The sequence below is a fragment of the Platichthys flesus genome, chromosome 10 (genome assembly GCF_949316205.1).
Source record: "Platichthys flesus chromosome 10, fPlaFle2.1, whole genome shotgun sequence".
Lineage (NCBI taxonomy): Eukaryota > Metazoa > Chordata > Actinopteri > Pleuronectiformes > Pleuronectidae > Platichthys > Platichthys flesus.
In genome coordinates, this window is record NC_084954.1 from 11,396,009 (window position 1) to 11,416,660 (window position 20,652).

General features: G+C 42.8%; 1 protein-coding gene across 1 annotated transcript; it reads left to right on the forward strand.

The window, feature by feature from the left end:
- Nucleotides 1-9: 9 nt before the first annotated feature.
- rpap1 (RNA polymerase II associated protein 1) lies at nucleotides 10-20,384 on the forward strand. Its single transcript, XM_062397063.1, has 27 exons — nucleotides 10-82; nucleotides 1,775-1,974; nucleotides 2,076-2,224; nucleotides 2,428-2,520; nucleotides 2,689-2,851; nucleotides 2,997-3,161; nucleotides 3,337-3,582; nucleotides 4,985-5,100; nucleotides 5,245-5,343; nucleotides 5,813-5,914; nucleotides 5,992-6,159; nucleotides 6,364-6,543; nucleotides 6,721-6,855; nucleotides 6,943-7,113; nucleotides 7,942-8,099; nucleotides 8,194-8,364; nucleotides 8,463-8,658; nucleotides 8,765-8,874; nucleotides 9,594-9,789; nucleotides 10,170-10,316; nucleotides 10,541-10,683; nucleotides 11,149-11,581; nucleotides 12,215-12,333; nucleotides 12,431-12,662; nucleotides 12,814-12,990; nucleotides 14,280-14,336; nucleotides 14,867-20,384. Exons 2-27 carry the CDS (start codon nucleotides 1,779-1,781, stop codon nucleotides 15,014-15,016), a joined length of 4,272 nt encoding a protein of 1,423 aa, XP_062253047.1. The 5' UTR covers nucleotides 10-82; nucleotides 1,775-1,778; the 3' UTR covers nucleotides 15,017-20,384.
- The last annotated feature ends 268 nt before the right edge of the window (nucleotides 20,385-20,652 follow it).

Consider the following 20,652-nt stretch of genomic DNA (forward strand, 5'->3'; position numbering starts at 1 on the left):
TTCAGGTGTCACACTGAAAGTCTCCCGTGTGTGCTCGGCTCCAGCGCTGTTGATGACCCGCGGAAGCTGCTCTGCACTGAAGGTCAGATCTCTGCTCAACACAAACACAACAAACACACAATCTGGAGACTGCGGCTTTAGATTTTTTTTGGAAGATTTTAACGCTCCGACTGAGCGAGGTTAGAGAATGCAAGCTAACCGCTAAGCTAACGAGGACCGTACGTTACATCCATCATATGTCCGGGGGAAACTTCACCGCACGTGAAAACCAAGAAGTTACAGTTAGCTCACGTTACAAAGGAGCAATCTATACGTTTGATACGTTCAAGTTTTATGTTGTCTCCCTCGTCACCTCTAGAGATCCAGTGTTGTTGTTCGTGATGAGATTAGCCAAACAAACCAGGCTGATCATCAATGTGAGCTGATGTTTACTTCACAGTATAGGCACATGTATCTGTGCAGCAGCATTCATACACAACGCAGGTGCTTTACAGAGGCACAGAAACCCATTAAAGTAGACCAATCACAACAAAATAGCACCAATGCATCGAATTGAAACAGATTAAAGGGATAGTTCCACCCCAAAAGGAAAATCATCCTCATCTACTCACCACTATGCCGATGGAGGGGGTGGGTGAAGTGTTTTGAGTCCACAAAACACTTTTTGAGTTTCAGGGGTAAGCAGTGTTGCAGCTAAATCCAATACAATCGAAGTTAATTGGTGACCGATTCTTCAAATGTAATAAAACAAGAGATCCATGCACAAACGCAGATGAGGAGGAGGATATCGGGACATTTAGGCTAAAAACACGGTGTAAACAATGGTGTGATAAGTCAAGTTCGACACTTGGACTTAGGGACACTGGGATGACACCACAGGAACGGTATGGAGGCATCTAATGTTTTTTTCTGTTGTTTTTTATAAATTTGAAGAATCGGTCACCATCGACTTCTATTGTATTGAATTTGGCTGCAACGCTGTTTACCACTGAAACTATAAAAGCGTTTCTTGGACTCAAACACTACACCCACCCCTCCATCGGCAAAGGGGTGAGTAGATAATGAGTGAGTTTTCATTTTTGGGTGAACTATACCTTCAAGACAGTAAAATGCATTTAAAAGACGGTAAACTAGTTCAGATCCTGGGAACACTGAGGATAAACCTGGTGTGGATGCTTCAGAGCCGAAAAGTTACTCCGAGATGAATTCTACTCTAGCAGCAGCATTCTGAACGAGCTGCAGTTTGACGATTGCCTTTTCCCCTTTCTTACAGTAATCAAACCTACTACAATGAGGTTAATATAAGATGGTCTCAGATAAAACAAGCAGACACACACAGTTTAATGAACCCGATGTCAGCTTCTAAACTGTTCATTTCGTATATCATTCTTTATGCGTCACCGGAGGGGGTAACTGGTTGATTCTGTGGACACCGACCAACTTTGGCGTGCCGGTGTAAACAGGAAGCAGATTGTCTACTCAGCACTTAGTCGAAAAAAACACTGCAGTGGAGTTTTTAAACTAAAACAGTCGGTCAACAGTGTTTCTAAACATCTCCATAGTCAGGGCTCAAAACCTCTGGAGTATAGTGTGGACGGCAGGTGTGAACATAACAAAGGTGCTGTGGTTTAAAACTGTAATGTTGCAGTGTCAATGAAATATCTATTTATGAATGAGAACAGTAGTGTGAGGTGTTTGAGAGAGAAACGGTTGGCCCTCAGGTTAAGACACGCTGTGCCAATGGCAATCATTTATTCTTTTTTGTGTCCTTCAGAGGGATGTTGAGACGTCCAAAGCCAAGTGACTCAGAGGAAGACCTCCTCAGAGAACAGCAGAAGTTTCTGACCTCTGGTGCCCCCTCCGCTGCCAATGTGATCCGCCGTCCGGACAAGAGGAGAGGCGAGGCAGGCGAGGGAGGAGGAGAAGAAACTGGGGAGGATGAAGGACGTCAGAGGGACATGGTCACTATCGAAGGTACGAAGGTTAACTTGCTGAATGTCCACATGTTGGGGGGGGGGGACGCCATACTTTTTGGTAAGCCCCAAACATAATGTCAATTTGTCTTTTTATTGTAGATCTTCCAGACCAGCTCCCTTCTCTAACACCAGCCCCCCCGAAGAAGTCTCGCTTTAAAGCCAGTCGTGTCACCTTCGAGGACGAGGATCCTGAGGCGAGGCTGGACCGACATGACACTCACATCAGTGCTCTTCTCTCCAGGATCATTGTAAGTGCTGGTGGTAAAGTCAAACTCATGCTGCGAATCAGTGACTCTTTTCTCAGTTGGACCTCTTCCAGTTTGAATACAAGGTCTTTTTCTAATTCTTTTTGTTGTGAAGAGTTTCTCAGTTCTCAGATTTTTGATGGGGTCTTGTTTCTTGTCACGTTTCACAGTCTCAGTTGTCTCTTTCTTTTTTCACCCCCGAATAGGAGAGAGATACGAGCTCTACTCCAATCTCTCTACCGGCATTCACAGGCTTGGCATTCCCCAAAGTAGTGCACCGCTCAGAAAACAGCAGTCAGGTACACATATTGATCTAATATCTTCTTAAACTGTTTAAATTATGAATAAGTAGGTGTTGAAAACTGTTTTCAATTGCTTCTCATAAGTATTTCCTCCATATGCACACAAAACACTTTTATTCAGAAGTTATTGTTGTCTTGTTTATACTTTTTTCACCTTGCACACAGGTGCCTCTGTCCTCAGCTGGAGGAAAGAAAAGCATCTTTGCTCGTCAGATTGCAGCTCAGAAACTAAAGGAAGGCAAGACACCGTTACACTGTGCAGCTGAACCCACTGAGCAGAACCTCCCTCCTGAGACTAGCATGGACACAGATCAGAGTGACGATGCAGGTGATCATGAGTTAACTTCATGTGACGGCTGATAAGTTGGACTTCTTAAGGAGTGTATGATTGATGTCCCAGTCATTGTTTAAAATTGAAAATGCATTGTTTTATTCTTGACATTATTGCATTCTCCCTCCTGTCTGTTCTGCAGAGGCACCTTTAGGCTCTGCTCCTGGGCTGGTGTCTGGTCAGGGGCTCAGGGGCCCAGATAGTTCAGGAGAGACGCAGAGGATCCACAAGGAGAACCAGACCCGACTCCAGACCATGTCTCAGTCGGAGATACAGGAGGAGCAGAAGAAACTCTTGACTCAACTTGGTAGGCAGCACTTTTATCCACACGATGGTTAATGGGCATCCAACAAAGATTTAAATGAAGTAATGAACCGTCATGGACAGTAATTTGGTGGAGTTTGTCTCTCGACCCGTGCATCCGAACCTCTTCTATTTTTGTCGATACCTCAGCGTGTGACACGATTATTTCTGCTTCCCAGATCCGAGACTGGTGGAGTTTGTTAGATCTCGCAAAGCCCAGAGTGTCCCGTTCTCTGCCTCCCCATCCAAACAGCCCGGGGGCAGAAGCAGCAAGGAGAGTTGTCCTCTTGGAAACGTGAGCAGAGAGTCATGCTCCTCCGCTGCCGCTGTGTTGTCTCAGAGAGCCCAAGAGGTGGAGATGGAGGGAAACGACGAGGAGGAGGAGGAGGAAGAGGGGAAACTGCCACCACCACCTGCTATGACGGGTATGATTGGTTCCAACTAAACCCCTTAAATCACGTCTGCCTGAACAGCTCCTGCACAAGAAATGAACAAACTGGATTTAGATTATGTGGATTACTTAACCCCTTTTGCTGAGGCTGTATAATTATAGGATCAGTGATGCTGTAAATCTCATCTCAGCAGCTCACACACCAACTTATATGGCTCTCTGCCTCTCCCTCTCTTCATCCGTCCTGATCTTCCTGCTCGTACTTTACTCTCTTAAGCACCCCCCCCCCCCCTTTGTGTATAAAGGCTGGATGCTAATTGTATAACTCATGCGGTATGCTTGTGCTGCATGGCTCCAGCCCAGACATAAAGCTGATCATTGACTTCACTTTGTGTGATTAGCAGGCCGGCCGGGCTCAGCCAGAGGTAGCCACTCTCCACAATTACGTTTCTGCAGATGATTCAGAGAATAGTCCCAGTCCTGATCAGAGTGTTGCTAATGGATCGTGCACATGATTTATTTATATCTTTCTCTTTTGCTAGAAAAGAATCAGTAAAACTGTTTTATTGTTGTTGTTGTTCTGGACAAATGTTATATATTGCCTCTCGTACTACATTCTCTTCAAAAGACAGATTGAGAATAGATAGCCTGACAACTCCTCAGCTTCTTACCATAGATTGTGTTTAAAAATGGACGTAGACTCTGGGTATGGAAAGTGGATCCAGAGTGCCTGAAACCAGTATTCTCTCAGTATTCTCACGACCAACAGAGGGCGACTGCACTGGTTGTGAAATCGAGACTTAACATTTTCACTTGGAGTTTATGGTCACACTCGCTAGTTTCAAGTCTTCTTTAATACAGCATGATTTTCATTTAGTTAATTCTGGTCCCATTAGAATCATATAGATGATAATCCATTTATTCTTTAAGGCATGGATGCTGTGTGATTGACAGATAGTACTGTCCAATGGGTGCAGGTGTAGGTGAGGGTAGACTGTCCTCAAGCTCTCACTTAGGCAGGTTTGCTTACTTCTGATTTCAAAAAACACAATTTGGTGTTGGACAAAATCCCAAACTTGAAGTTTTACAACGTCTCTGTTCTTTTTCGGAGAATCTTTAAGTTTAGCTACATTCTACATCTCCTCGTCAGCTTTACTGTTGGTTTCATTTTACATTTTGCATATTATGTTTTTATCAGTTATGACATAAAGGTTTGGACCAGATTCAGACCGCATATATTAGTACTAATACAATACTTTGAATGCATTTCTCCAGCAGCAGCATCTGGCTGTATGGTAATTGAATGTGAGCAACTCTTCCAGCTGCCAGTGTTATTCTCTCATTAAATAGAGTTGATTTCCTGACTATGCTGTTGTATATTGTCATGTAGTTTTTGTTCACAGTCTAACCTGTTTGTGTGTGTGTGTGTGATTCAGAGGAGGATCTGCTGGTGAAGCCTCAGAAAGAATGGGTCCACATGGATAAGCTGGAGCCAGAGAAGCTGGAGTGGATGAGAGACTTGCCTGCACCTAGAAGGAGAGGAACCAGAAAGGTGGGGGTTTGAGGAGCCTGCCATTTTCATTCAATTCCACTCAAAGCCTTAGTGGCAGCCGGGCAGGTGAAAAGTCTTTTCCTGAGTGAACGCACATTGTTTACCTGAGTCAACAGTCTGTTTTGGTTCTGTGTGCCCTGACAGGAGATGCAGGCTCGCTTTGACTTTGCGGGGAGCTTGATTCCACCCACTGAGGATCTTCCCACCCACCTGGGTCTGCACCATCATGGAGAGGAACCAGAGGTCAGTCAAGTCAAAATACCGTATTCATATTTTAGTGTTTAACCTTTGTGTCATTAAGGCGGCTCATGGCTCTGAGTACAGCTCCTGGTCCCTTAGTGCTGGTGACAGCCATGGCTGCAAACACATTTTCGTCTTGTCCGTCCCTTTCTCGTTAAAGTTATTTCTAATGCATGCCTTGAGGGAATTTCTTCAAATCTGGCACAATTTGGACTCAATGATGAACTGAAACAATTTGTAAAGTGTTTTGCAAGTATATGATTTAACAACTTGAACTTTAGGGTCACGTAGAAGCTGTGATATTTTCTCCAGGTAACATATTTATTAGGAACATCTGCTAGTATTGAATAAAATGTCAGTTTGAGCCTTTCTATCAGACCTGTGAAGCAGCTTTCTGGAATCATCGTCATATCCTGGTTTGCTTTTTGTCTGTAACGATTTCGTTCTCAACACTAATGATTTCTCCCTCCAGAGGGCAGGCTACTCTCTGCAGGAACTCTTCCTGCTGTCTCGGAGTCAGGTCATCCAGCAGAGGAGTCTGGCCCTCGGCACTCTGGCCAACATCCTCTCAAAGGTACACTCACTTTCTTTCTGTCACATATACCCACACTGTATGTTCTCACTCATGCTGCATTGGTTAAAATCCTGTAGGCATGTGCTGGAAAGTACCAGTCAGTTCTGAAAGGCAGCGTGACGTCCACCCTGCTCGACGCCGGCCTGCTCTTCCTGCTCCGCTTTGCATTGGACGACAGCGTGGAGGGAGTGATGTCTGCAGCGGTGCACGCTCTGAAAACTCTTCTTGTGTGTGCGGAAGATGAAGTAAGAAAACCTGATGTCTGACACCACGTCAATAAAACTCTCAATCTTTTTCATTGACAGACAGATTTAACTTAAATTTATAACCCAAGATATTATTCTGTCAAGTGCAGTTAAAACATAAAGTTATTGTCACGGTTCATATGAGTATTTCAGTCCAGTGTCTTGCCCCAGTGGTTTTTAATCCATTTTGTTTTCTCCTCTCAGGAGTGTTTGGACTCCACCTTCTCCTGGTTTCGCGGCCTGGCCTCATTCCCTCTGCTGCCGTCTGCTCAGGAGGAACAAGATGAGGAGGATGAAGTGCTGGACGAGATTATGAAGACCACAGCCAAGGAGAAGGAGGAGAGGAAGACTGATCATGACGTGGCCAGGCAGGATGTTATCAAGGTACACGAGCAGAATAAATCCTTCTATCTCCATTCCTGTTCCTTATGCATATATTGTGCTATATATGTATGTATTATTATTTAAAGTAGTTTTATGATAGTTAATGTAATGGGGAATTCCTGTAAATGAAGGTTGAATGATTATATGTGTATTCTTTTTTTTACTCCTGTGTTTCAGGGTCTGCTCAAAATGAAACTGCTCCCCAGGCTGCGTTACATCCTTGAGGTTTTCCGACCATCTCCTCGAGTGGTTCAGGACGTCCTGAGCATCCTGACTCGTATCGCGAGGCACTCGTCCTCTTCTGCCACACAGGTCACTTTAGCAACACCTCCACACAGTAAATATTATAATATTATAATATATATATAAAAGATATTTTAAACTGTGTTTCGCCCTCAGGTGCTGGACTGTCCTCGCCTGATGGAGACAGTGATGTCTGAGTTTCTTCCCACCTCTTGGACAGCCCCGTCTTCACCCCTGCCTCCGTCTGTTTATGGACTCCCGCAGGCCAGCGCCATGAAGCTGTTAAGAGTTTTGGCGACTTCTGGCAGACATGCCTGTGCCAGACTGGTAGGTGTCGGTAATCACATCTGTCAGAGAGGTTATCACTAAGTATTTATATATTAAATGTCACGATTTTGACAGCATATGCAGACGTGGTTAAAAGCGTTGGTACCATTTGCTGAGCACTCACACGTGTACGTTACATCCATGCAGGGATACGCATCATAGCTGGCTCTCTTGCTAACGTACCAGGCTAGCTTTCGATGCATTGCTAAAGAAAAGTAAATAGAAAATAAACTTCACAACCAGGCTTTGGTTTGACACGTTATACAACAAAGAAACTGTGAAAAGGTCTGAATTGTTGCTTATTCTACAAAGATATTAAACAAACAAACAATAGTTTGTGATAAATAAGTGGATTGAAGAGATATTTCAAGCAGACTATTGTCTTCAGTTAATTTCACAGTTGTCGGTTTTGGATCATTGATCATTTACCCCAGATTGAACAGAAGCACATTTTAATAAGAAATTGAGTAACTTCAAGACAGATAATTGCTGAGCTCAAAGGTACATCAGTGTCCAATGAAAGTTTCCTTCATGGAATAAAACCCAGGAAGACCCAACTTTTGAAAAGCAAAACATTGGAAAAGAGACCGGACCGGACACGGTTCACAAGTTGTATTATGGGGACGGAGAGTAACCTGACCTCCCATTACAATAGCTACATAAGAAAAGGAAAACATAATAATTTATAGTTTCTCAAATAGACTTCTTACATAATTTATCTGTAACGTCTGTTGGATCTCACCGCTAAGATTGTGTTAATGTTTTTCCATTTTTCCTACATGCGACGTGTTTACATTAATAATATATCTTCCTCTCTCCTCTCCCCAGTTAAACTCTCTGGGAGTGAGGGAGCGTGTGTCTTGTCTGCTCAGTGCTGAGGTCAGTGAGCTGCTGCTGGAGCCCAGCGAGGCCCTCAGGATCACCACTGAGGCCTACAGGCTGTGGGCTGTAGCAGCCGCGTACGGACAGGCCTGTAACTTATACATGTAAGCTCACACTACTCCACTGGATCCGTTGTCTTGCTAGATGCTTGATTTTCACCTCTGCTCGTCTTTGATTGCTGTCGTTATTTTTCCTCAGAGACCTGTACTCCGCCTTAGTGAAGGAGCTGCAGTCCGTTCAGCGAGCGCTGAACCCCTCGGATCATCTGCTGCCTCTGCAGCTCCAGCGCGTTTTGGCTCTGCTCTCTTTGCTCACACAGGTCACACACACTGCAGGGTGCCACCAGGAGCTGCAGGCCGGCATGGTCAGGTACAGACAGAGGAATAACTGAAATAGATAAAGAAACCCACACTGTATAATGAGACATCACACCACTCTCCATGGCTCTCCCTCTGCTTTTACCTCAGCTCTCAGGGAGAAGAGTGTCCCCCTCCTCCTCCAGTGTCCTGGGGTCATGTCGCAGGACTGCAAACCTCCTTGTTGGGCCATTTAAAGGGATTCGTTAAGAGCCTTGATAATCCACTTCAGAAAGACAGCAGCCTAACTCTGATACCAGCTTACCTCGTCTACCTAGAAGCTTATTATCATCAGCTCTCCAAACAGGTACCATTTGTTCTTACCTGTATGTGTCATTGTGAAGCCTCAATAGTTTAATAAGTATGCGTTTAATCGACAACACATGTTTGTGTAATGTATCTCTGTTCCTCAGAAATGTTTCAAACCAGTGGAGACTCTTCAAGAACTGGAGCAGCTCACATCTGAGGTTCTCTTCCCGTTGTTTTCTCACCATGTTGTGCGCGACCTGATGAGGAACCTCAGGTATGTCTGATTTACTTAAAGTTACTTCTTTTGTCAGATATTGCACTAAATATCGCCATAGTTGAAACAGATGACAGTGACTTAAAAAGTCATTTTTAATGTCGTATTCACACTACAATAATGTTGACATGATATACGGGTCTAGGTCGTGTTCATTCCCATCAACTGGCTATTTACTTGATTCTTTACAATGCAAAAGTCAGTAATAGGTGAAAACATAAACCCAAAGATGAACTGATTCGATTTTGGTGGTCAAACATCACAAGTCAAGGTCACTGGGACCTCACATTTTCTGAAGGTGATTTATCATCACATCTGCCACAAACATTCACATAGATTCAAGGATGAGCTGATTGGAATTTGATGGTCTAAGGTCGAGGTCGCTGATCTCACAGCACACGTATTTCTGTCATTCATTCACAGTAATTATGAGAAAATTTACCTCAAATGGCTGCTGGGACAAACTAATGAAGTGATAGTAAATGGTCAACTTCACTGTGGCATATACATTTTCTAAAAAGAACGTTTCTGGTTATAATTTAATGATATAACTCAGGAACAGAAGAGAGATTGTGATCATATTTCCTGCAACCTGACTGGTTGGCAGAGGCTTACGCCCACGAGGCAGTAATTCTCATTTTGTTTTTCCGATCAATTATTTTGGATCCATTATACGAAACATTTGATGAATATTAACTTTTTGGGGGGGGTCACACCAGGTCTTCTTCAGTGGTGTGCAAGGCCCAGTCTTGTCATCAAGGCCCAGAGACCACTCCGAGCCTGCCAGGTTTAGCCTGCCCAGGCTGGAGGGATGGTCCAGGCCTGGTCGGCCCCAGCTCCCCCTTCCCTCTTCTCACAAGTCTGAGTCTTCTCCTGCAGACAGTCACAGGCATCCACAAAGGTCTAAGCTGTAAGGTAGGCTGTACAGAAGAGCTTGAATTTTTTTATACTATATGTTGTGCTAGGATAGGGACAGGAGGTGAGGTGATCATTGGGGTATTTAAATGCTTAACTACAGTCAAAGATGAAGAAGTAATTTGTAAAAGGTGTAGTATTTGTTTGGAATAACAACCTGCCTCTTCTCAGCTTTATCAAGCACATAGTTATAATAGTTTATAGTTGTACACTTTGCTGCATCATAGTATAATGAAAATAAAGGCTTTCCATTCTATGCTTGTGGCCCGTCGTTGAGTTACATTTTGCTGCCATCTTGTGGCGACACATAGACAATCCCATATTATTTATCTCAACTTCCCTCTTTTCTGTTTCTGTCTGTTTTTCTCTCCACGCTCCAGTTCAGTGGTCTCCTCCTGTCAGAACCTGTGATTGTTTACCTTCGTAGTTGCAGTCAGGCGACACCCACCCTGTCTCACACCAGAGCCTGGCTTCTGCGACATGAGCACCACCTCCTCTACCTCCTGCTCAGGCTGGCACACAGACTGGTAAATCAAAACCTGACAGAGGCCTTTACTTATTTGATACGTAAATTAGGATGACATGTATAATTATGTGTAAGTGCGGGTGGGACTATTTCTTTAAAACCATGATGTTTGGATAGCTTCATTTATTAAATCTATATCTTTATCATCACCAGCCTGATGGTATTTTCCTCATTTTTACTTTTTTTACTTTAATTTTTACATATTTATATTTTTTCTTTTCGCAGGTTCCCATTGATGCAGAAGTAGCAAAACATGCATCACTCTACCACCAGGTGGCGCTAGTTCTCCTGCCATGGTTACTACCAGGCAGTGAGTACTTGGCACATGAACTGCTCTCCACCGTCATCTTCAGCAAGGACTTTATATCGTGAGTTAACTTTTTTTATTTTACAGGGATTATTTGGGGTTTGGTGCCAACACCATCTTCAGCTAATTAGCCTGAGATGTGATTCTGACTTTTTTATTCATATTTCATACATTCCTTTTTTTAAATAATCATGTAGATCATTGCTTGTAAAACAGTATCATAATTATCTGTGGAGATTTTTCAATATTTTCTGAAGACTGGTTGATAGTTCCATATAAAGAAGAAGAAAAGTGACGACTCAAGTATCCAAGACCTCGTCCACTTGCCCTTCGATTAAACTCCTCATGAATAGGGCTCATTGTTATAATCTAACTTCACAAATTAGATTATATTCAAAATCACATTTCTTTGGAATTAGATTAAATTTTACCTACGACCCATTTCCCCCAAGAGTGTGGTCTGATGTTCTTCACTTCCCCTGTAATCCAGTGTCACTCAGACTGTGTTTGTTTGTCTACCGTGCAGTGAGGGCCACAGCGGGGGGCCGGAGGCTGTAGAGCTGGGGGAGCTGAAGCTCCACGAGGAAACGCATCACCTCACGTCTCCCTCCCTCCAGACCGTTGGTGCTCTCCTGAGAGAAGCCTGTGTCCAGCTGCCATCCATCCGGGGCTGCTTCCTCACTCACCTGGCCCATCTGGAGTCCACCGTACTGGTGTCACGAGACGCATTCCTGGGCCGCAACCCTTGGATCAACTCCCATCTCCTCCCAGAGCTCACAGGTCCAACCCTGCCCTCTGACTGGCCCTTCCTCCCGCTTCTCAGCCTGTACGAACGGACGGGTGCGCCTGAAGGTGGAGCGTTAGCGGTGGAGGAGCTGCCTCACGGGGCTCTGCAGATGGTCACCCACTGTCTGCAGTGGCTGCTGCTGCTCGAGGTCTGGAGAGAGGAAGCTCTAAAGGTATGAGTTCACGTCCAGTCAGTTTTATTTTGTCAAGTCGAAAATCACATAAATTACCTTTTTAGAGGACTTTACAATCTCTACAGAACATAGAATCATTAGAGCAGTGATTTGAACAAGAACATCCAAAACAACAAATTATCTATTTCTCGACTCTTACAGTTAAATCTATAACTAAACTAAAATGATGCTCAGCTCACCTCCGCCAAGGCCCAGAAGTTCCCTTAAATCAAGCCTCATCATATTGCACCCTTTCATGGATATCTTCCACGTTGAAAAGAATGATTTAAAAAGTACCTGGATCCTCGACTTTGTTTGGATCCACATCAAAATAGAAGTGGTTGTTTCTTGGCTTGTGTCGCATGGTTCCATCAAGTACTGAGGAAATCAGATCAGTAGTTTTTGCGTAATCAAACAGAGGAGCGAAAAATGTGTTAGGGTTGATGTTGAGGTTACAACATTTCTCAGGGTTCTGAGAAACTGTTATAATCAATACTTTGAACAGACTAGTTGATAATAATAGTTGAAACCATATTTATAAGTCTATGTTACATTCACATTAACACTTGTATTTAGTCCTGATCTTCTGTTGATGAAGCTTCTCTTTAACTGTGTGTTTTTGACCTGATGCAGGTCATCCCTCTGGTCGCCAAGCTCGCCCGCCTCTCCTGCGTGTTCCTGTGTTCCAGTGACTTGTTCCTGGAGCGACCTGTTCAGAAACTGACCTGGGGACTGTTCAGACTGCTGACCAGGTCTGATATAACATTTAATACAATGTGTAATATCCTTGCTCTTGAGCCCAAAGTAGCAAGGCTTAGATGCTGATAAACAGAGGCTCTACGTTTGCAGGCGCTCCCGGCTGGACTCCTTGGACCTGAACGTCCCTCCTCCAGGTTTAGCCTCCTTCCTGGACTTGTATTCCGCTCTTTTATCTCAGTTCGAAGCTGTGTCCTTTGGAGACCGACTCTTTGGCTGCTGGCTCCTCTTACCCCTGCAGAGGAGGTACAACGCCACCATGAGGCTGGCTGTGTTTGGGGAACATATGGGGATGTTGAGGTCACTGGGAGTCACTCTGGAGCAGGTAATATTGATGATACCTTAATTCATCATTAGATGCCATTTCATTTTTCTCAGCAGTTTTACAGTTGTTGTCTGTCTCTTTTACATATTCCGTGATTATTCTGGGATGAGGATTAGAAGTTGTTTTAAAATCTCTGTCTTCTCATTTGAAGCTGTCCATCCCGATCGAGCGCTTCACCTCTCCCCCCGAAGACTCCCTCCCTCTCCTCAGCCTCTACTTCCGCTCTCTGGTAACCGGGACCCTGAAGCTCCGTTGGTGTCCGATCTTGTACGTGGTGGCTTTGTCTCACGTCAACTCCTTCATCTTTTCTCAGGATGCTGCAGCACAGGTACGACACCGCTAGCACACAACTGAACGAACACAACATCCACAAATTGCTAGAAACAAGCTAATTATCTGCAAATACCCTGCGAGATAAACTGTAACAATGACAGAAGCTAAATTTAGCACCTAAAGAGGCTGAAGGTGCAGAAATCTTAACTGCATTCGCTGCAGAAACGGCTGAAGTAGAGATTCAGAGCATGGAGCCTGAAAAGTGAAATAAGTTGTCAAAGCAATGCTGAAAATGTTCTTGCTTCTTATTCACTTCATTTATGAATTCTATTCTATTTATTATAGCCCTAAACCTAATGTCTTATATGAGAAGCATCATGTCCAGCCCACAGTAGATTGTCCATATTTTATCTTGAGCTGAAGACGTGAGACGTAGGCTGTCCTGTACAGATCCCTGTGCAGAAAATTGGGTAAAATAATCTATATTTTAAAAAGTAAAATTATAAAATAAGTTTTATACATATAATTTACCTCCCTAACATCAAATCCATTTTGGTCGGGCTTAAATAGAATCGTAAATGTCCCGAAAGAACTAACAATGTTGTTATTGTTCAATGGTTTCTGTATGAATGTATGTGTGCACATGTCCAGGGGTCTAAATAACATATGGAAGAAATCAGTGAAATAAATTGAAGGAATTTAAAAAAGAATCAGCATTGACACAAAGAAGTGTTCTCTTTCAGCGCTGGAAACGTTTTGGTGATTCATAAAATCAGCTCCCAAAAGGCATCTAGAACGACTCCAAGCCGTCTCCTGATGGAATCTGTTGTCCTGCTTCCTTTATATGTTCTGATTATGTATTTATGATAAGTGCTGTGCTTTGTGGCTTTTCTGAATTGGCCACAGCGGAACCAAAGGCAAAGTTCCATATGCGTGGTGATTTAGCAGACCCAGAAGGCGCTGCAGCTGCACCGTGGACTTGTGGAAAGTGCCTCAGCACTTTTACATGGATTTCCGTGCATTTTCTGCATCACATAAGCTCATTGGATTGCAAGTGCTTTATGAGTCTACAAAAGTAATCCTCACGTTCCTGATTAACTGTCAGTGGAGCAGCCACAGACTTGACTCTCACTAATTCAACTTCCTCGCGTTCATAAATACTCACTAGCGTCACCGTATGCAACGGCTATTTATCTGTGTGATTTCTGGAGCTGACGTCCAAGAATAAGAAACGCATTCTGTCAGAGCAGTGAAGCTGAAAACATCCGTATATGAAACACTTCAGTGCGTCACTCGAGTTCATGCAGGAGGGGTTTGATCTTTAATCTCCTCGTCCTTTTCCAGGAGGTCGAAGCAGCTCGACACGATATGCTGAGGAAAATCTACTACCTGGCTGACAAGGTACTCCTCTCCTTCACTCTCTCATTCTCTCTGATCTTCCGAGGCTGCAAGGTGTTTATTGATCGCACCAATCTTTCCCCTCGCTTCTCACGTTCTAAGATGTACTCTCCACGTTCTACTCACAGACTAGTCTCTTTCCTGCTGTTTTTCCATCTTGTTTAACCACATCTATCACTGTTGAACTGCTGGACTGTTTTCTTTTCCCATCTATGGCTCTTGGAGCCTAGTTTTTATTTAATTTGTCACAAATGTTCAAAAGCGGTTGTGCTTTTATGTCTTTTGATTAATTATGTGTGTGGAGATCCTCTCGTTCTTTAGTCTTTTCATGAAGAAGGTACTTTGAGTTCTTTCCTTTTTTTAAGGAATTCAGTTTTTCAATAAAGCCTTTCAGTCAGTTTTGGCTTTGCTTAAACTTGACCTGATTTAACACTTCTAATCATATAAAAGTAGATATTCTAATACACTAATATTGTATAAATAAACTATCTATGTTCTTCTCTCTTCCATCTCTCTATCCTCTTCATATCCAGGTGATGAGGAACCACTTGCTGCTCTTCCGTCTTCCCCAGCAGAACTCGGAGTTTGGGTTCGACATGTACGAGCAGTTGCCTCCCATCAGGGCGAAGCGTTTGGGGGGGGTGCTGGGTCTGCAGGACGTCAGCGATGTCAAAGGAGACTGAGTGAAGCCGACGGGGGCAAAAACTGAGAGTAGTGAGCCAGGAACAGACGATACAGAGAAGTGACAGTGTAGGACTGGATGGAGAGATGAGCAAGAGCAGAGAATTCTGGGAAAGAGAAGTTGGCAATAGGGAGATAATGAGGCCATCATTTAAAACAATAAATGTGTCTCATCAAGGTTTGGAACAGGAGGCGACGTGGTCACGGGAGAATGTTCTGTGGGCTTTTCTGCAACAGGAAAGCAGACACGAGGTCGACTCTGACAGAACTGAGTGAAGAACCAGTTAAACTGGAGACCATCTTAGAATTTGATCACATCTTCTGCAACATGATGACATTCCGACCAATGAGGGTGTGATATCATCAAAAGACGGTCTATAGTTTTACCTTCCGTGTTCTGCCAGTGTTCCCGCCCCACACCCGCCATCGGACACGCCCTTTTTTTAAATCTGAACGACAAATCTGTGCCGTTTCTGGACTGTATCTTGCACAGCTGAGATGCTTTTTGCTGTGAAAAACAGATAAAAAAAGCCATTCCTACTGTTACGGCTGTTAATAATACAGGACCATCCCTGGAAATGTTCTAAATGTTTGTGTTCTAAATGTATTCAAACCTCTCTGAACCAAAATACAGCTTAAAGCAAAATTCAAACTAGGCTAATCATGAAGTGCAGACACAGCGAGGGTTTCCTCTAAAGCAAGTAGGAGGAATTAAATGTTTTTCTTTGTGACACCAGCACTTTGTCAGAGTTACTGTGTTTCCGCCACATTTGTAAAAACAACACAGTACGATTCTTGGCATCTCACAGTAAACACTGATATCCTACTTAACAAGTGCCTGCAATTGTCTTATTTTGTGAGTAAAGCCAGATGTCAAATGTGGGTAAACTCCACAGCTAATTTTGTAGCACCTGCGGCTGCATCACAAATACACTGCAGCAAACATGTTTTTTTCTTCAATGGGTTTTCATAGATTACTATGGGGTCAAAAACCAGCAATCACAGAAAATGCATCCAGATGAGCAGGAAGCTTTGTTCACTCTGAACGTCACTGATCAATAACACCCACTGGGACGACCCTCACTGACAAAGACTTTAGCTTTTCCATTGAAGCTGCGACTGCTGCGTCAAAAAAAATCTGTGTTTAATCAGATTTGGAAAATGCCCACAAGGTGCCCATGCGTGTCCGGTGCATGTGCTCGTACATCCCCTATTGTGCTCGGTTATATAAGAAATGAACTGCATCACATTTACAGCTTGTTAGAACACACTGGTGAAGTTCAAATTCAGACTTGTTAAACACAACACATGATGGCACATTTTGGCCGCAACTTCAGAGAGTGTAAGTTATATGGAGCCGTCTTGGGAATGAATTAATTCTTCTTTTTAAATATAACAAAAGCATTTAAAAATAGACGCAGTACATTTGCCAGAAGAAACTTGTAAATTCGATTTTGGTGATTTCATTATCGTGGATCATAAAAATTCCATCCCGCCCCAGTAATTTCCAGATTGCCTTGTTTTATTGGTTCGGACATACGTAGCTGCAAACATGTGTTAAATATTTGATTTCGTTAAGCATTGCAAACTCCTTCATCATCTCACCCTCTTCGTAGGCTCCTCGTCGCCTCCTGGTTGCAGCCGGTGGTTTCAGAGCAGATCAGCTGTATTTATAATGACCCTCTGCAACACTGCAGCATAGCAGCTTCAAATACAGCAGGAGGAAACAACATGAAGATAGAAATGTACTGATCCAGAAGTAGAAAAAAATCCTCCAGGGTTTAGAATTATTTGCATGAAAGTAAACTTGTTCATGCAAGACTGAAGAAAACTGTTCGATAGCAATACGTGGACATCAATTAAAACCACCCTCCATCTTCCCTCTTATCACCGTGTGAATATTTGATGCTTCTTCAGATTGTATTCACACTGTCAGGAAGTCGCTTGGCCGCTGTTTCAATCCCTGCAGCAGGTGGAGTCCGTCTTTTTCCAGCTGAACTGGAAGGTTTTAGTTAAACACAAACTTCCTGCCTCCAGACAGCAAACAAAATCCCTCTGACACTATGTATAAAAATAAGATCAATCTGAAAAATAACAAACAAATTGCTTAACATTTTCAATCTGGGCCTTCTAACGCACTCGTTTTGTCTGCAGTCCATCAGTAATGCGACTGTGAGGTGAATTTCTGTTTCTGATTAGGCTGATTTGTTTTTCTCCTTTTGGTTTGATGTCTGTGCAGCTTGTCACATGACATGTCAGAGCGTGACTGGCACCAGACAGCTTGATGTCACGTTGTTTGTTCATCCTTTTGTTTGTTTGTTTCTCTGGTAAGATGCATTAACCTGATTTTTTTTTTTCAGTCTACAGTTCTTTTTTAAACGACAGATCTTTTTAAATGAACAAATAGTCAATTGAGTTATTTGCTGCTCTGGATTCTTATTCCCAATTAAATGACTTGGCGTGTAATTAGTGGCTGAAAGACAATATCACCTTCTGTGGGTTAGAATAGTGGTCACACGGTTCTCCTCACATCTGGACTGTGTTTGGTCACAATCACGGGGGAAACATGCAGAATTGTTTGGCTATAACAGCCGCAATCTGCAAAGACCACCATCTGCAAAACTGACCGATGTGATTCAAAAAGTTTACTACATTGGAACTTGACTATGACTCAGGTTTCAACACACTTTATAGCATCCCCCGATTAGATTGGTATCATAGACCTTTCTTCCGCCGCTCTGTCTGGATCGGCCCCAAAATTTGTATTTTTTTTTTCTTTCACGGCCGATGCCCCATCCGTCTTCGTCCAAATCTGTTATGTAGCTTTTCAACAATCCTGCTGACAAACAAACTAGAATGGCACTCAGTGAAGCACATTCATCTGCCAAGGCCCAACAGTCCCCGTATGAAACCACATTTAAATTCAGTTGAGCCGCATTTTTATGTGCGCACATTTTTTTCATTCAGATCCAGAAATAATTCTCAGAGAAATCAATGAAAGTGTTGAAAAACGGCCATGTAAATCTGGCAGTGTAAAAGAAAGCAAATAAAAAACCCTGGATCTGGCCCAATTCAAAGGGTTCTTTCTTGGTCTGTGTCCCACTCGCCCACCGAGTTCTGTGGAAATCCGTCGTATAGTTGTAGTTTATGCGTAATCGTAGGAGGCGGCTGGTGATTAAAGAGCCGTCTCAGGTTCCGTGTTTGCCAAAAGTTTAAGGACTTACATTCTCACACTCTTATTTGGCCGGCACCCCCGCACCCTGAAAGTATATGTATTTAGAGAGAAGTTAACCAAATGGCCTACCAGTTGCATTGTATGAGTATCTAATGGAGTGATGTTCAACATGTTTAAATAGGCTTTATTCCTCAGGATGCAGGAGGGGATGTTGACACGCCGCTACTGGTAATCATGCAGACAGACAAACAAATGGACAGGCATGAAAACTTAACCGCCTTGAACGAGCTCATACTTGATTACTAATGTAAGAGTGCGTGAGTGTGTTCACAGTCTGCCATCAACATTTCTTCTGACTTATCTGGTGAAGGCAGGAACCAGTTTGCCGTTTCCTGTGAGGCCATAAAATATCTTCTATTAACTCCCATTTAAACCATTCTTAAATCGCAATGGTTTCTGCAGCTGTCCTTTCTGGTTGAAGCTTCGATCTTCTGCCAGCTGATGCATTTTCAAAACAGTTAGTAGTTTGAACTCTTGAACTCTGCTAAAAACCAAACCCTCGGGCATAGTATTCTGCACAGCTGTTTTAAGCCAGGAAATTAAAAGTAATCGAGAGGCTGTTAAACACTGCTGAGCTTAAACCTTTAAATAAACAGCTTGAATGACTAGAAAGTGGGTGCTTTGTTTTAATTTCTGCTTTGCGAGACGCATTAACGCGGAGGGCAAGATTCAATATCCTCCGCTTATTAAAGCCCCGTCTTTAAAATTCTTCTCAGGTGTCAAATCGGAGCCAAAAAGTGCAGCATGAAGTGGAATCTAATTTAAACCCCATGTTTTCCCAACAATCTTGGCTCTCGGTCAGTATGCGTGTGGTCCGCTGTGTGGAAAGACCTGGGTAATAAAATGGATATAGACGTGGTGTGCCGTGCAAAGGGTCACACCATGATGTTGGATAAGTGAAAATGTGGGTCGGCGGAGGTGTTTCCTGGTGATCTAACGATAGGGAGCAGTTTGGCGACTCCCTTCAATCCGGCCCGCAGTGCGATGAGAACCCCTGCAACTCTCAGAACTGACAATGAGCGCATCTCAAGAATTATGTGGTGGAAAACTACACAATTCATCAACAAACGTTACATTTCCCACGGGATTAATAAAGTATCCATCTATCTATCCCCCACATTTTGTCGTACTCGTACATGCATGAAAAATCTGGTTACCACTAATAGTTTTTTGTTGTATAATATGTGCCATTGTGGGAACATTCACTACACCATTGCATATATTGCTGGTGGTGGAAAGTATCTAAGTATATTTACTAAATAACTGCACTTATGTGTAATGTTTAGGTGCTTGTTCTTTAATTGAGTATTTCTGTTTTATGCTACTTTACAATTCAATTCCACAACATTGACCTAAAATTATGAGTGAATTTGAAGATTCCGATAAATATAATAATAATGTGATACACACTCTAGCAGTCTGTTTACATAATCCAACCAACAGACAGCAATGGCAACATCACCTCCCTGGTGGAGGTATAACACACAACCAAAGTCCTTGAAGACACTATAGATGTTTGACAGCATGGTAGTGCAAAATGGGCAAATATAAAATGTATTAAAAACAATAACAATATGATAATTACCTCTATATAATAATCAATATGAACAAAAAAAATTTAATTTCTTCAAAGATGAAAGAGTTATTGATGTGTCCCTTCCATGAATTTCTTTAATAATATTTGAAAGTCAGTATGAGCATGATGAGTTCAATCATTAAAGATTAAAAGACCAGGGCAGCTCTGGAGGAGTTTGTCCTCAAACATGCTGAGTCAAAGGAAACCGCCCTATTCAACATATTAAAGGCTTCATCAGATATGCAAACCAGAGCTAGAGTCCATTTTTTCATTCTTCAGTTGTCCAGTTATACTTTGAAGCGAAGTGACTGTAAGAGCAAATGTTGGATCCATGTCTAAATACACGCTAAAAAAAAGGTCTCTGATGATAATGATGATCAAAATAATTCAAGCTGTTTTTCCAAGATTCCCGAAAGGTTATAAAGATAACATATTTCTGAGTCAGTTGGCCTATTATTCCTGGCCACTGCGTTGCTTTGTAAACTGACAGCTTGTAACTCTCTCACTGCATTTGTTCAGTTTTTGACATCAAATGAAGCTGAATAAACTTTTCCATTTATTCTTCAAATGTGGAGTTCTTTCACCGCAGCTATAGAATCGCATGTAGGGCATCGTTAGAGGGCTGAGTTCAGCATGCTGAGATCAAACGCTCTGTACGTCGTTATCACAGAGAACTTGACTTCCGCGTATGAATAAATGATGATTTGCCCTCAGCGTATTTGTAATTAAAAAGGTTGATTACGTCGACCAAATCATCGATTCCACCTTTTTTGCGCCCATTATTTCTCAACTTTAATTATCTCTATGGGTTTAAAAAAAATACGTTA